This window comes from Melanerpes formicivorus, unplaced genomic scaffold, assembly GCF_026170545.1.
Source record: "Melanerpes formicivorus ecotype bairdi unplaced genomic scaffold, bMelFor1.0.p_v2 SCAF_10, whole genome shotgun sequence".
NCBI classification, from domain to species: domain Eukaryota; kingdom Metazoa; phylum Chordata; class Aves; order Piciformes; family Picidae; genus Melanerpes; species Melanerpes formicivorus.
Window position 1 is genome coordinate 11872847 of NW_027142362.1, and position 16175 is coordinate 11889021.

Genomic DNA, 16175 nt, shown 5'->3' on the forward strand with positions numbered 1-16175 from the left:
CAAGCTGACTGGCAAAAAAATTCCTGTATTGTGAATACAACATTTTTCCTTAAAACAGATCAATGAAATGGTAAAATTATAGTGCAAATATTTGAAGGCCAAAAAACGTTCCTCAGTCTAATGGTTTCTTACGCCATTCATCCTCTCCTTATAGCAGATGTGATAACGGAGGGTGGCAGGATTTATCTGGGTACTTTAGGGAGGAAGAATATAAGACTTTTCATGTCCTTTTTGGCTTATGAGAAGAGAATACCTGGAGAAAAATATGGTGTCTGTGAATGTTCAGTCTCTAAAATTTCTCCTTTTTTTATTACAATGTATTTATTGACTGATCAATGAGTTTTTACTTGCTGTATGTCTTCCAAGCACACTTTTGCATGTTCATTTCTTGCATACATTCATATTTCATATGAACAAAATTATAAAGTAGGATAACCAGATTTTGTCAACAGAAACTGCTTTGATTTGGTATTGGTGGGCTCACTATGGTTTACTCAGGTGGATGCACCTTGCAAACAGTGCTTTGGTTTCTGAGGAATGATTTAGACAAAGGAGAATCAAGCTTCACTATGTTTAAGGGGAAGTAAACACAAAATGGCTCAGAGCTGGCAATATTTGTTGAAAATGAACATCCTCTCCCCACCCATCCAAAAATAAAAAGTAATTTTGTGAGCCATGAAACTTAAGAAGCTTATTTTTCTCTGGCTTGCCTTTATGTGGATTCCCTGTTGTCTGATGCTTTGGTTGAGCCTGCATTGCAAGCTGTCTCTCAGCATATGCACTGTTTGTCTGGCCATTTTCTGATGGACAGCCTGACTATCAAAAAACATGGGGAATCTTAGTATCTCTTTGGCCTTTCTCCTTTTGTCTGGTTTGGCAAAATATTCTGATCTGTCCCTGAGTTATTGCAGGTAAAAATCAGACTGAAACCAGTATGATCACAGGCTGGGGGGCGAAAAAAAGAATCTGAGTGGTAGCAGCATTGTTTCCCTAACAGTGACAAGGAAACACTTAATTTGGAAAAAATGGAGCATTTTGTCAGCAGTCTAACTATGGGGTGTGTTCACTGGGAGGAGTACAGTTTGGTAACCTGAAATCCTACTCTGACAGTGCTGGAAGGATTTGTTATTAGTAATGTCTAGCATTTTAGCAGTGAACCTCACATGTTTTACAAGGAGAATAGTCCCCATTTGTAGAAGTGAGACTGAAGAAGGTGCAGTGATCTGGCTAAGGTCACTCCAGAGGCCAGTGGCAGAGATAGGACTAGTCTTTGTAACTCTCGAGTCTCCTCCTCTGACAGTCTTCTGTCCACCAGCCACAAAAACGCACAGAGGACTTGAATCACATGAATCTGTTATCTACAAAGTCATGCATATAGATACCAGTCACGCAGAACTAAGCTTTGGCCCCGATTTCATATCAAAGATTAAAGCAGCTCTGCAGAAAGTGCATTTAAACTTTCTGCCTTAAAAATATGCTGCTAATTAGGGATGTAAAGGGGCTGAACTCAGCTGCAAGACTGCTGATCTTTCCTAGTGAGACATTGCCTGCCAGCATTGTTTGGACTCCAACTAACCCTTCATTGTCTTCTATCTCGTTGAGGTCCTGAGCATGCACACACACCCACACAAAAAAAAAGGAGGATTGATGTCTTTATATTGTCATTTCTGGCTGTCTGCAGGATACCCTTCAGCCATTTTCAGCAGTGCTCTAAAGTATGCTCTGCTGTTTTTAATCTTGTTTTGCTTTTTGTTTTTGGCTGGTGGCACTCTTCCATGCCTAGAGACTTTTCTAATTTTTATTTTTGTAGCTGTACAATTCCACCTTATTAAGCTGGGTTCTGCTTCTAGTTTCACTCTTCACAGGCTTATCTTTTTTAATGGGTGGAAAACTGCATATGCCAGCATTCCACACTAGGTTCTACTATGTGATGTACATCAGGGAAGGAGTTGTGCTCTGCTACAAATATCATATAGTCCTGATAAATGACAGAAACATTCAGCAGTCTCCAATCACTTGGATTGCTCTTCAATTTGAAGTACAACAGAATCAGAGTTACAGTTTTTAGCTTGAAGTAGGTTGGATATTTTCTCTCTCTCTCTCTCTCTCCCCTTTCTTTTTTTTTAACATTTTAGGATCCTCTGGGGAAAAGAAAGAATATTAATATTTTACATTTTACAGAGCAGCATTTTAAATAATGGTTTAGAAAAGATACTGCCATAGTGCTGGCTCCCAGTAGCGTTAGCTATTAAAAAGCATATTAAATCCATCTGAATAAAACTGTTGTAGGAAAGCAAAATATCTTATTTTAATAATGGAGCTTGAAGAGTGTTGCTTTTATCCATGTAGAGTTTGGCTAATAAGCTAACTGCAAAAGATCAAGCTGCTTGCATGTGTTGGGCAATAATAAGCAACTTGAACCACTTTCCAGCAAAAATGCTATAGGCCTCTGCTTGACTGCTGTGCAGTGACTCCAGGGGTTTCAGTGGGAGATACTGATCTCCGCAACGCTTCTGTATGCCTTTGCCAATCAAAGGCTTTTACACTATGTCAAAACAATCACTGATTACTGCTCTGCAGTTTTAATTCTTTCTTTTTACAAAATAAAAGGACTTTGTGGTTTCAGTGCCCACATAAGCATCTCTGTATGCTGCAGTAAAGCTTTCTTGTCTGTACGTGTGGACCTGATAGGTGTTTTTGCATAGGACCTTTTTTTTCTTGGTGGTTTTTTTCAGTGTAAAATTATGTTGGAAGCCAGTGGAACAGGGTTTGGTTTGAAAGCCACCCTGACAGCCTGGAATTCCTGCTGCTGAGCAGCAGCTTATCCACAGCATGGAGATTTTGTGATAGCCATACAACATGACACCTGCTCTCCCTCCAAGTGGAAGGAGGCACATCTGGGATGCCCTTCCGCCTTGATGGGCAGAACTGTCCCTTTCTTGACTGCTGCAATAATGTAAACCTTCACAGAAAGCTGCTTTACACAGACGAGCAGGAAGACAAAGCTTGCCATTTTGTGTGTGTGTCTTGGAGAGACGTTTCCCATTTTGCAGGAAATGTAGAGCTCTGCGGAGCAGAACACCCAGGAGGGGGTGCAGCTTCCTCTGGTTCTGCACCAGCCCTCCCAGGGAGCTCCTCTGCCTGTCTGGAATATGCCTCGTTATCCCACAGGCAGGCATGGGGATGATTTGTGCTTCGGGGAGCCACTGTTGTTCTCGGAGAACAGCTCTGCGGCTGTGGCTCTGCAGCTGCAGTCCAACCCACCCAGCCAGTGCCTCTCTCCCCAGAGTCCCTAAGCTCATGGCAACTGGGAAGAAAGTGTTGCAGTGTGACTACTGCCAAACCCAGCCTGTGAGAACCAGCTGGAAATACTTCCTGGGAAGTCAGCAATTACTTAGCACCACTGAGAGCAAAATGTTCAGGCTGCATATACATCCTAACCTGTATACTACACGGCAAGGAGACAGATTTCATGCTTGCACGTTGGTAGTCCCTAGCAACACCATTTGATAAAGCTGTGCTCTGGTTTGAGAGGTCTAGGCTGCGTTGTCTGTGCAGTGTTCCTGACCCTAGAAGCCTGGCACTTGTTTACCAAAAAAAAGGAAAAAAAAGGCACCGTTATATCTTTAAAGCTCTGCTGCTTGGTTGGCAAACAAATGCTGGGAAGCGCAGCGCAGCTGAGGTTGTGCAAAAAGAAAGCAATTGTTATTCATTAAGCAGATGACAGCAACGGGAGCAAAAGGGATAAAACTGAAAATCTGAAACCACCTGCTTTAATTTTAGCCATAACTGAAGCGGCTGCCCATGTTGTTGCTGATGCACATGTCAGATTTGGACTCCATGCATTCTCTGATTCCTGTGGCAGCAAGCTCCAGCCCGCTGTCTGCTCTGGTTCAGGAGGGGATGGATCTCGTGTTTGATTGCAGGTTATAACAGGCACTTTAGAATCTGTTTGTTTCCTTCCAGGAGCAAAATGCAGTGGCAGTCTGGCTCTCAGATAGACAGCTGCTTTAGTCATTAGCGAGGTTTCTGTGACTACAACACTGTGTCCTAGTATGGGTGCACTTATCTCTTTTGTTTGTGGTTCGAAGCAGGGATGCTTTTCTCCCTCTCATGCTCCTGTGCCTATTCTCTCTCCCTCCCTCTCTTTTTTTGATCTTGCTGATATGGGGAAGAATATCTGATCCAAATCTTCAGTGTATTTAACAAAAACATCTTGTAGGATGGGAATAAATTGTGACTGAGTGCAGCAGCAGGGGGCTGCAATATGGTTGCTTGTACTGCTTGCTCTCTGTTAGTACAAAACAGCAGTGATTGTCAGGGAGTGCTGGGCTTGTTCTGCAGCTAAATAAGCATTTTCAGAGGGCTAAGGTGGTTTTACTGGAAATGGGTGGAGTGTGCAAAGCTCTCCTCTCGTGGTCTTTAATGCAGAGATCTTTCCTAATGGCAGAGAGGGTCTCATCCTTCACTAAATTCCCTGGAGTTTTTGCCACAGAGTTAAATGGCTGTAAGATAGCACTGCCACTTCATATTCAACCTCATTACTGTACACAAGCCTGAGAGCTGGGGAGCTCATAGCAAAATCAGTGAAGGCAGGAAAAGTCTTGACCTCAGCTGCACAGTGAAATGTTAGAGTGGGAGCACTAACAGTCTATCCTTGAGCTGTTCAGTGCAGGTTTATACTGTGTGTGTTTGTACGTGTATGCCAACTTTCAAAAGCTATGAAAAGCTTTTCTATGGTTTCCTGTGATGATACATAGTCAGAGGGTATACTTGGATGAATAAAGAAATGTCCCATGAAAGAAGGAGCAGGTGAGCTGCATGACAGATGTGTGTGCTGTCCTTTGTCAGATTGGTGCTGCTCCTTTGCTAACAGTATTAAAGTGCTGGGAATACAACGTGAGGTTTAACTATACTTGGGATGTTGCTTAGGAAAAGATCCTCACTGCTTTGGAGCACAGTACATTGTGTGATGTAAGATCCCCATTCCCTTCTGATCAGAGTTCCCTACTTAGCATGTCTTCATTCCTCTGCCTTACTGATCATTTACAGCTGTTTGCTTCATTTCATGAGACATTCTGAAAGGGCTGAGACAGTAACTGAACTGTGCCGCTCTGTAATGCAGCCCAGAGCTGGCGCCGTGTTGCAAGAGGACAAATAAGATTCACACTCAAGTCCCAGCAGACATTGTTCATTTTAGTCGAGGGAGTCCACATTTTTCTGGGGTCTAGTATCTTTCTGGACATCTTCCTTGTCATAATAAAGAGGAAGATGGCTGTGGCATCCAGACAGTTGAGTACCTTGTATTGGTAATCTGCCAGCACCGCCTTTTTTTGGTCTGAGGCATAGACACTTCCATCTTTAAGGGAACATTAAAATGTGCTGCAAAGTGGGACATACTATCTCCCTACTCGTTATCAGTTTGTAAAATGAGTTGCAGTGTTTTTCCCCTGCAGTCTTTTTATCACTGTTCTAGTCTAATGCCTGTATTTAAATCACGAATTAGTGAGCAAGTAACCACATTATGGACACTTAAAGCCAAATAGTTAGTGTCAGGAAATAATGAGTTCTAAAAAAATATCTTTGGCAGTCTTTCCTCTGTGTATTCCTGATGATGAAAAGGATGCCAAGCAGCATGTCATGTCATTTCAATTTCTTCTTACACAGAGCTGAGCTAAAAGGCCACACTTCCCTCTTCCACCAGTATCTTCATTCTATGTGTGTTTAATCTGTTACGGACTTTCCTTTTATTTATCAATTCATTAGCTTTGTTAAGTAAAAGAAGTTGAGTAATTGCTGTGCCCACAAGGCATGTGACACCTCTGACCATCACAGATTGTCTCCTGCAGACCGTGATGGGCAATGAGTGCACAGTGACACATAGCCCAGCATGCTAGAGCCCCACCATTCACACCTTTGAGCTGTGCTGCAGAAGGGAGACAGGGAATGATTTAGAAGTGCTCTTGTATCACCTGATTTTGGTGTAGCTTCAGAGAATGCTTCACTTAGACCTACGAGATAGGTATCCATTTCTTTTGCAGAGAGAAGTCCTGTGATGTTATAGCTCCACACATGGCTCTGGTTTCTCTGTCCCCAATGGGTACCAAAAGGACTTGAATTCTTCTAAAATCTCATACTCCTTTGAGAGCTACATAGCCAGCAGATGCTTTACAGTGAAAGAGAACATCCTTTGAAAACAATCTGGTGTTTATTAATCAACAAGAATTCAGTGTATGGGGTCCTTCGGCAGGGAAGGAGAAGGAAAGCACATGTGGGCCTGGCCTCCTGAGTGAAAACATGCAGGTTCCATCCCTGTGCTCTGCTGAGGAGCAGATTTCGTTATGGCATTGGTATGTCAGCACTTTGCTCTCAGTTCCAGTGACATTTGGTGGGATTCAATATGCTTATGTTGAGATAAGTTGCCTAAGACCCAGCCAGCAAGCCATTCTACCTGCTCTCTGGTGTTGCCCTATAGATGTCTAGATTCATTAAGCTCCCTTTTAGCCAGAGACTTCTTTGGACATTTAATTTTAGACACCCACATATGCTCAGAAGTGGCATTTCTGGGAAGGCAGGCACTCAGGTTTTATTTAAAGCTGTGCTGTGTTTCTGGTTAATGTGGGTAGACACCTGGACTCTCTCATTTCTGTTGTAGATGACTGAAAATTTTGGTATGGACAAGACTAAGGCATGTGCCTAATCTCCTGCCTCACAACCAATGCTCTACCTCAAGATGTGAAAAATGGGTCTAGCCAAAGGGGTTTGTCCCAGTCCTGGCTGTTCAGGAGAGCTGTGTCTTGAGAAATAAGAGGCTGGGGATAAAATGTGAAAAAAGAGATGGAGTAGAGGAAGTTGTGACCAAAACCAGTTGTCAGGATGGTGCAGAGGAAGGAGAAGCCCAAGCCCTCCTCCCTGGTGTGCATTATGCATTTTACACTATGTACCACCATCACCACCAGGAAGTACCAATGGGGGGTTGTCCAGTTTTCCAGCTGCAGAGTCTCACAAATACCATCTGTTCCCCATTTGTTGCAGAAGTTATTTAGGTGACTGTATGAGACAGACAGGATAACCCTCTGGGCTTCAGTGCCTTTGATGAGGCAGCATCTGAAGTTAACACTAAAATTAAGCAGACTTAATTTCACTGCTTTTGTGTATTAGAATGCCCATGAAATCGCTGAAACTTTTTGTCTGCTCCTCGGTCTTCTGTCGCCTGCCTGTAGTGTTCCTGTCATGTGCTGACTCTGTGTGATCTGCCTGCCTGAAAAATCAACAGCTGTCTTCCCTTCCCCACCTCAGCACACAGTGGGACCTCCCAGGGCTGCGGGATACCTGCACTAGCACTTCCATGACTTGTTAGGGATTCTTGGACAAGGAACACCACATTGGGAATAATCTTTTTTTTTTTTTTCCATTTCTGTCTCACAGATTGATGAGCTCCCTGAAGGAGCTGTGAAGCCTCCAGCAAATAAATACCCCATCTTCTTTTTTGGGACTCATGAAACGTAAGTGAATGAACACCATCTTCTCTTTTCAAAATACCTTCCTCTGCTGTAGCTAACATTTTCTCCAATGATTTTATTGGGGCAAATCCTGCCTGAAGTCATTGGGTGCCTAGAGGTAGGTCCTAGGAGCCCTACTCATGTGTATTAACATGAAAGTGAAACCTGAAAGTGGATGAGAACACCTCTGCATGGGTAGTATACTATGGTCAAAACATAAATAATAACCACTGCCTCTGTTTACTGGCATAAATTTATTAAAGAATCATCTGAACTCAGATGCGAGGCCAAAAGCTTTTTACCTGGAGGTACATGATAGCAGGGATTAGGCTTCTGTATTCATACTCATTTGGATTTGTGTCCTGGGTGAGAACTCGCTTGGTAGTTTGTAAAATGAAAGCAAGCAGACCCCAGAGGCTCACACAGTCCTCACATAGCTTTAAAACAGATGCATTCCTGCGAGATTTGTGCTGCGGTAGGATTGTGTAGGATTGTAGGATGGAGCTCTCAGAAGTGATAAAAGAACTCTGCTGAGTGAGCTCCTAGGGAAAGAAAGGAATCAGAACATAAAGGCTAAGTTGGGTCTTACAGCCATTGCTACAAAGATTCACAATTATAATGTGCATGTCTCTATTTTAAACTTTGAAGCGTTGAAAATAAATCACAGTTTCCATTCTGTCTCAAATGTTTACACTGTAAAGCTTTTTCCTCCCCACTTTCAGGGAATGCATTTTCTAGAATCCCTTAAAAAATGGAAAAAATAAGAAGTCTGATGATATTTTAACTTCTATTTTAGAGCTCTGCAGCAGCCTTGAGAGTGTATGGTTAATGTTCAGATTTTACCATAATTCCAACACATAAGCCCCATATGTCACACTTTATTTTGACAATCTTTAAAGGCAGTTTCTGCTTAACAAAGATAAAAATTTCCTCCTATTGCTGCAATTATTTTTTGATACATTGTGTTCCACTGCCACAGTCACAAAATCATCTCAAAGGAACAAAGTTCAAATAGGCTTACGAGGCTGTTAAATCAGAAACCCAAAGGTAATTGTGTTTTAATTGATGTATTATTTTTCCTGAGGAACAGTCTGAGGAAAAAAAAAAAGTATATATCTGGCCCTTTTTATTCTGAAATGAATGAATCCCAAGCTGGTAATCTCTCTTTCTTAACCCATCATCTGACTGGAACATCTGAAACAGGAAAACAGTTTGTAGTTACTACTTGAATAATTTAGAAAGCACAACTGTTAAACATGAGCCATAGATTGCAGCTCCTTACTCTGACAGCAGAGCAGTGGAAACTGCTGTAGTCTCCCAGTGGCAATGAGTGTAGCTCAGACAAAGATGTAGGCAATTTCCTAGTGTTTACTGTATGTAAATGCCATAGAAACATTTCCATTCATGACTGCTGAGCTCATGGCAAGTTTTCATAATGATTTTTTTGTTATTGGTATTAGAACTGTTTGTGTATGTTTTTGACAAGTAGACATTTCCTAGTATTAGCAAAAGCACAGATAAAATTATTTATTCAGATCCCTTGCCCTATTGTAGCCTGTAATATTAATGAGACATCTATTAGTTTGGAAATCACTGTTTAGGTTTCGGGTAGAAATGCATTCTTGGCTTTGTAATGCTATAATTGTAGTATTTCTCAAGGAGATGGTGTCTCCTGTGTAGTCAAAAAGAAGCTTTTTCCCTAGAGACTTGGCCTCTGATGCCTTTAGCCACCAGTTGGCTCTGTACTGGCAATCTTTTGGCTAGTGGGATGATTTAAGTGAATGAAACTTTGCACATTCATAAATGCTGGGAAGACTCAGAGCATAAATCAGGCATTAATCTGAAATAGTGTTTACAGCAAGGAAGAAATATGATTCTGTGATTGAGGTATTAGACTGAGAGCAAAGATAGTTGGATTTTCCTCTGTACTCTGCTGTCAGTTCGAGTTTGACCTTGAGCAAATCTCTGTGCCTTAGAAGCCCATCTGCAAACAAAGGCAACTTCCCAACCTTGTGGTGATGTTATGAGAATAATTGTATTGTAAATGGTGGAGCTCCATGAGCCTGTAGTAATGGAGACCATAGAGTTAACATTAATTGCAAAGATCACCAGGGAAGTAGGACAGTGATTATAGTGAATATATACTATATATATACTAGTGAATATATATTGTGACTTGTATAGCTCCAGACAGTGGTGCTCACAGTATCTTCCATGTGAGAAGGAAGGGATGCTTTGCCTTCACTGTTTTCAATTTAACTTACAATTAGCCATCCCAGTACTGTGATACAGAGCAAAGTAAACACACTGGATGTGGGTACCCAGTGAAAAGGAAAGTATGCTTTCTGCACTTTTATGTAAGAAGTTTAGATTTAAGAGGTTTACTGTAATGTATGTATGAAAAGCACTCATTCTTTCCCCCCTTTTTTCCTTTCCCTGCATTGTGGTGCCTGTGACTGAAATTTGTTGGCCCAGTGCATAGCTGATTTATACAGCAAAAAGCACAAAATCCCTCCCTTGCTGCTGTGGCTGAAAAAAACACAAATGAAATTTGGACACAAGCGTGTCTCATTGTTTCCTTGTATTACTCATCTGCCTATGTGCACCCATTGTTTCATGTCTTATATGAAATTACAAGATTTTTGGGAACAAGGGCATGTTTATTGTGTTTGCACAGAATCCTGCGTGTTAGGGGGCTTATTCCAAGAAAGAAGCTCCCAGGCTTACTGGCAGTAGAGATAATAAGAAATGCCACTGCTTTTTCTGTCCTGTATTACAAAGGATGAGTTTTTGTTCATGGGTTCTAGGCACTCCTTACACTCCTCAGCTTTTCTTACAGTATTTTCAGGCCTTTCTGGATTTGTAACACATGGACTTGGAGGTTTGGTCCCTTGCTATCTCAGGAATGATGTCATATAATCCCTTTCATAAACTGTTCAAGTGCCAGTTCCCAGCAGCAGTTAATATAATAAATGAGAGTTGTTTGAGTTGTTTCTAGAGAGGCCCAGCATGATTTTGCAGCATCAAACATCAGGATGGCAAGACAGTCCATTAAATCAGACTCACAGCAGTACATTCAAAGCCAGAGTGTTAAAGAAATAAACAAACAAATAAATACAAGTGAAAGAGAAATGATGGAATGAACAGAAGAATAGGGGAAACTTGTGAAGTGTTGGTGTTTGGGTTTTTCTGAAGAGGAGGAATTGTATTTGAATGTCACCTCTGTTATAATGCAGTGCATTCCTGGGGCCCAAAGACCTTTTCCCATATAAAGAATACAAAGATAAGTTTGGGAAGTCGAACAAGCGAAAAGGATTTAATGAAGGCCTGTGGGAAATAGAAAACAACCCCGGAGTAAAGTTTACTGGATATCAGGTAAATTATTTTCACTTTCATTCCACCTTATCTTTCTTGGTTTCTTCTTTGAAGACTTCTTGTCAATGTAAACATTGTATGAGTGATGTGGAGTGTCCTGGTTTTGGTAGAGCTAGAAAGTTTCGCAGCTTTTGTAGTGCAAAGGCAGCTGTGGTCTTGAAGTCTGTGACAAATTGAACCTTAATCATAGTGCAGAGCCCTTTGTTTTCTGTGATGTGCTAAGGTGATGAAGTGGAAAATTCTGCAGCAGATTTAGTTGAATTAAAAATGGAAGGTTTTGTTTACTCCAGTGTAAATGTGAATAATTTCTGGCTTTTTTTTTTTCTGTAGTTTATTTTTATATCACGTTTGGTGCACTTTATACAGCCCTTAAGCTCACTGCACTTTTGATTTTCACATGGGCAATGTGTAACATGTAGGACACCACTGCCAAAGTTGTGAGGGGTGAGAAGGTAGAGGCCCAAGCTGCTGTTACCAGATAGTAGCTGCTGTCCAACAGCTCTCCCTGTTGGATGTCTGCAGCAAAAAGTCAGTGAAGCTGAAGGGGGAGAAGAGTGGTCATGGACTGTATAAAACTAAAGAACTTTTCTCATTAAAAAATGTGGTCCTTTGAAGGCAGAAATCACCTCCAAAAGAAGGCAAACACCTATTACATTATTAGCACAAAACCTTACAAACCAGAGTTATGGACCACCTGCAGACAAGCTGCTGCCCTCTCAGTTCCTGTTTCATATTTTCAGCCCTACAGATGTTTTGCATATGCCTGTGGACTTTAAAAAAATCTAGTGAATAGTCTGTGGGAGATGGACTGTCAAAGAGCCCTGAGCCTTCTGCTCAGTGTTTGCTTTTTCCTAATGCAGAGATGTTGCCCTTGGGGGCAGTTTGTAACAGCCATCTTCTCTCCTGAATGAGACTCTCCTATTGTAGCCGAAGTCAGAAAGTTTCCATAGCTCTGCTCAAAGTAGAACATGCCAGGTCTCTCCACTGAGCAACTCTTAGTTCTCTGGCAAACACATATTGTGTGTCATATCTTCTGTTTCTGTCTAAACCCTTCAGAACATGCTATCCGAGAATCTGCACCTGATAACCATTTTCAAGTGGTGACTAAGTAAACTGTCTTTGCAGCCCTTTTTCCTTCATAATTGCGAGAATAACCTGAGCTCTCCCTGACTAGAGTAGTTAAAGTGTAAGCTGCCTGTTACCAGTGTTTCTATCTTTGATACAGAACCAAAATTAAGTAACAGATTTTAAGGATTATCTTCTTGGCTTTTCTATTATTGTTACTTTTATATTTTTAAAGGCAATTCAGCAACAGAGCTCATCAGAAACTGAAGGAGAAGGAGGAAATACAGCAGATGCCAGCAGTGAAGAGGAAGGTGATCGGGTAGAAGAGGATGGAAAAGGAAAAAGAAAGAATGAAAAAGCAGGCTCAAAACGGAAAAAATCCTACACTTCAAAGGTTGTCTTCTGAGTTTTTCCACTGCTACTGAAGCGTGTTTACAATTAGAATACTGCCCACCTCATGGCAATCTGTTCTTCCTTTAGCATTTTGATTCCAGTTCCATTATGATGGTGTTCAAACAGGCAGAGGAAAGTGCTCTGGCATTTGTAGACAGCAGTGGTGAGACAGCAGTTGAAATACTCTGTTCTGTTCCATTTCCCACACTTTGAGAAAGAGGTGAAGGATAAGAAGGAGTTCAGAAGGGCTGCAAAGGTCATGCAAAGATGGATTGATATGTTTGATCATCTTTGATAGATATATCCCCATGAAGAGGAAAAAAAAAACTTAGGAGTGTGCCTCCTCGGAGACATGAGTTCAGGTCTGGTTCTGATCCAGGAGACTCCAAGCTTCCCTCTGCCATCTCCAGTGTGAGTGCCTCAGATAGCATGCTGAAAGATATGATAGGGTCAGATGTGCTCAGGTGCTCCTGTTGTAGCTGAGTGTAAAATACATCAGTAGAGGATACAGAATGTGTGAGAGAGGGAGAACTAGTTCATTGATAGGTTGGACTCGATGATCCTCGAGGTCCTTTCCAACCTAAGTTATACTGTGATTAAGCAGGGAGTAGGGCACTCTATCTCTAGACAAAAGACCTGTGTTGTATTGCCCACCTGCCCTGTCAATATCTAGGTAGCAGTGTAGATGACAAAGCCTGGAGTAATGTGTCTCAGACTGCCTCGTGATGGCGAGTGAACATAATCACTTGTGTGGTGTAACTTGGGGTTCAGACAGGTCTCTCATTTGTCACCTGGGTGATAGGGAGCAATATTATGGTCACTTCCTCTGGTTCTGTGTGTGCCTCCAGGTCTGCACTTTGCTTAAAAAATTGTGGGAAGTGTGGCAGGGTCACGTTCATTCACATTCATGTTCTTCTTCTCTGCAAGTGAAACCTAAATGAAATGAGAAGAAGCAGGTAAACAATCTGATCCAGGCTCAGCTTGAGGGACAGGGAGAATTTTCATCTTTCATCCACCAACCAAAACGTATTACATAATTTCACCCCCCTTGTGTGTTTTACATTAGACATTCAGGTCTGGTCTACCATCTTCTTTCCAGAAGATGCTGAGTAAACAGAGGATTAGGAAAATGGTGGCTTAATGCCACAATTTATCCTTTTGTACTGTAGAATTGCATAACATAAAGGGAGCAGAAAAGATGTATTGGTTCCACATGGCTTTAATGTTAATATATTAAAGCTGACAGTACTAAAAAAAAAAGTATGGAAAGCAGCTCTGCTAATGTTATTCTCATTTTACATCTCTGTGTTTAATCAAAACTTTTGTCAAGCTGGCACCATCTGTTTCATTAACTAACAAAGCCTACAGGTGACCCAACACTAATACCCATCTCCTATTACTGCGCCTGTCTTACAGTCAATTGTGCTGCCCACCTGTGCTGAACACAGAATTTCTGCTTTTGCTTTATTCACTCCAACTACTTTACCTGAGAAACACTTTTCACCCCACATCCTCCCTAATATTCATCTTGGACGAGGAACCTCACGTTCAGGCAGCATCCCACCTAGAGCTGAAATGTGTCTCGCTGTGTCCGAAGCTGAGCTTTTTATTCCTTGCCTTTGTTGTTGATCGTTTTAGAAATCCTCCAAGCAGTCACGGAAATCTCCTGGAGATGAAGATGATAAGGACTGCAAAGAGGAAGAAAATAAGAGCAGCTCTGATGCTGGAGATGCAGGCAATGACACAAGAAACACTTCTTCAGATTTGCAGAAAACCAGTGAAGGGGTAATCTTCTGTTAATCTCATTCACTTCCCGTGCTGTTTGCTACCAGGGGGCTTTGGAGCTCGGGGTGAAAGGCATCGCATTGCAGTGACCTGTGCATACCATATGCCAGCTTCTCTGTTGCACTTCAGTGCTCAGAATGTGTCTAGAGCAGACACATGGGACTGGTCCTGCACTGCTACAGATTTTTCTCTAGAGCAATGACTGAATTATTTCTGTTCCAACACTTGCATGGATGTCAGCTGAGAGGAACTAGTGAAAACCATGAGCTGGAATGATGCAAAAGTGATGTGAGAGCAGAATCAAACTGTTTGATAATGCATTTTGACTCACCAAACAGTGGAAGCTTGCTTATCCTTTTACACTTGTTTAAAATCTGTGCAGTCCCATTCATTTCTTTGGAGTACATGAGGGTTCAAATGCACACTACAGACCCTGCATACTGCAGGTTCCAGGACAGATCCTGCCTTGGGATATGACCTTCCAAACCAGGGATAGGCAGCTTCTTCCAATTTCCTTCTATGCTTGTCAGTTGTGTGTTCATATCATGGCACTTTGTTGTGACCACAACAGAAAAAAAGGCTGCTGAGCAGGGGAATTAGCATGGGAATTAGTTAATCATCAGCTCCTTTTAACAGCCATGACTATTTCTGAGCCTTTGGAGCAAAACAAGCCTCCCTGCTCCAGCACTTATAGCTCCAGCTCAGAACCAGTTCTTGTGCAGTTCCCATGCCAAGGCACTGCCACATTGCTGGCAGCCAGGCTGGGCTGTCAGAGGAGCTGCTGAGTGACATGAATGCCCAGGTGGGTGAGGAAGCCATCCAGCACAGGCTCTCATCTGATATTGCTGAGGTGCCTTAGCACCCAGCTGCGTGCTTAGCCTCAAATCGTTCTCACAAAACACAACCTTTGGGGAGCTGCTGTTGTCTCCTGTTTAAAAACTCCTCCCAGAGCTTTATTTCCCTTGTCTCTCTGTGGCACACTGTATGTGCTTTGTGGCTCTTCACCTTATAAAGACTTTTTTATGTGGCTCATGGGGTCAGGAGCCTCTCACATTCACTCTAAACAAGCATCTGTTTTGAACCAGAAGCTGAAGCAAGGAGAAGCTTTGCCCAGCTGTGCCTCCCCAGCACCACACCCACAGAATTTGATGAGTATGGCTAGTGCATAGTGCGTATATTGCCCACTTTCAGGCTAGTGAACCCTGTGACACTTTGGTGTCTTCAGATAGGTCTTTGGATGAGAAAACTATCCATAAGGTCCTTCTGAGGTGACAGGAGGTTCAGGAGTGCCAGTTTTGTTTCCCATGTTTGTAGCAGTGACAGCAGATATGCCTGTGAACTTCAGGCTTGTTTTCCATGTAAGGGCCAAATGCTTACTCAGTTAGGTCAGTTGCAGACTTAAGTGGCTAAAAAGTCACATAAGACATTGGCTTTGTGGCTGGTGACATTCATATAGCTCTTCCTTCTGCCTCTAACCACTAGGAGGTAGAATCTGGCATGCTAGAACATCATGGTGCTCTTCAGCATTTTCAGAATTGCAGATATTTTAGTCTCTGTGCTAAAATATCATGATCAGTCTGTGTCCTTCCTGCCAGCACCAACTCCACAGAAATGCTCACAGTCCGCTCTGTCATACCTTTGTGAGGAGCTGGCTCTGCCTAGGACTTTGGCTACCCCAGCACTTGGGCTTGACCTCACACTTGAACAAGTAGATCTTGGATGCTTTTAACATTGTGGGAAAGGTGGCACTTTAGCATCACATACTAAAGAGAGACGGAGAGATGGTTCAAGGGCAGCTAAATGCACCTATAAGTAAGGAGAAAGTCACATCCCCATACAGACCTTTATACCTTGGGTGTTCCTGCTGTAGAATCAGCATTTCATCAGCAGTGCAATTCTCTTTTCAGACCAGGAGAGGACACTCTGTCTCCTGGCATCCTCAAAGCAGACCAGGTGTCTTTTCAGAAGGCATGCCTTCCTCAGGCACACAGCATGCAGAAAAGCAGCAGTCAGGTATTTTTTTCCCAGTTGTTAAACAGCAAGTCCCACAGCACA

The 16175-nt window shown here is 42.3% G+C and overlaps 1 protein-coding gene across 1 annotated transcript in view; it reads left to right on the top strand.

Moving 5' to 3' along the window:
• Positions 1 to 16175, top strand: part of HDGFL3 (HDGF like 3) — a 38155-nt gene that overhangs the window by 15359 nt on the left and 6621 nt on the right. Inside the window, exons 2-5 of the mRNA XM_068143687.1 lie at positions 7429 to 7505; positions 10739 to 10877; positions 12178 to 12336; positions 13974 to 14120. Coding sequence (XP_067999788.1) covers positions 7429 to 7505; positions 10739 to 10877; positions 12178 to 12336; positions 13974 to 14120 — 522 coding nt within the window. The remainder of the gene's footprint in view (positions 1 to 7428; positions 7506 to 10738; positions 10878 to 12177; positions 12337 to 13973; positions 14121 to 16175) is intronic.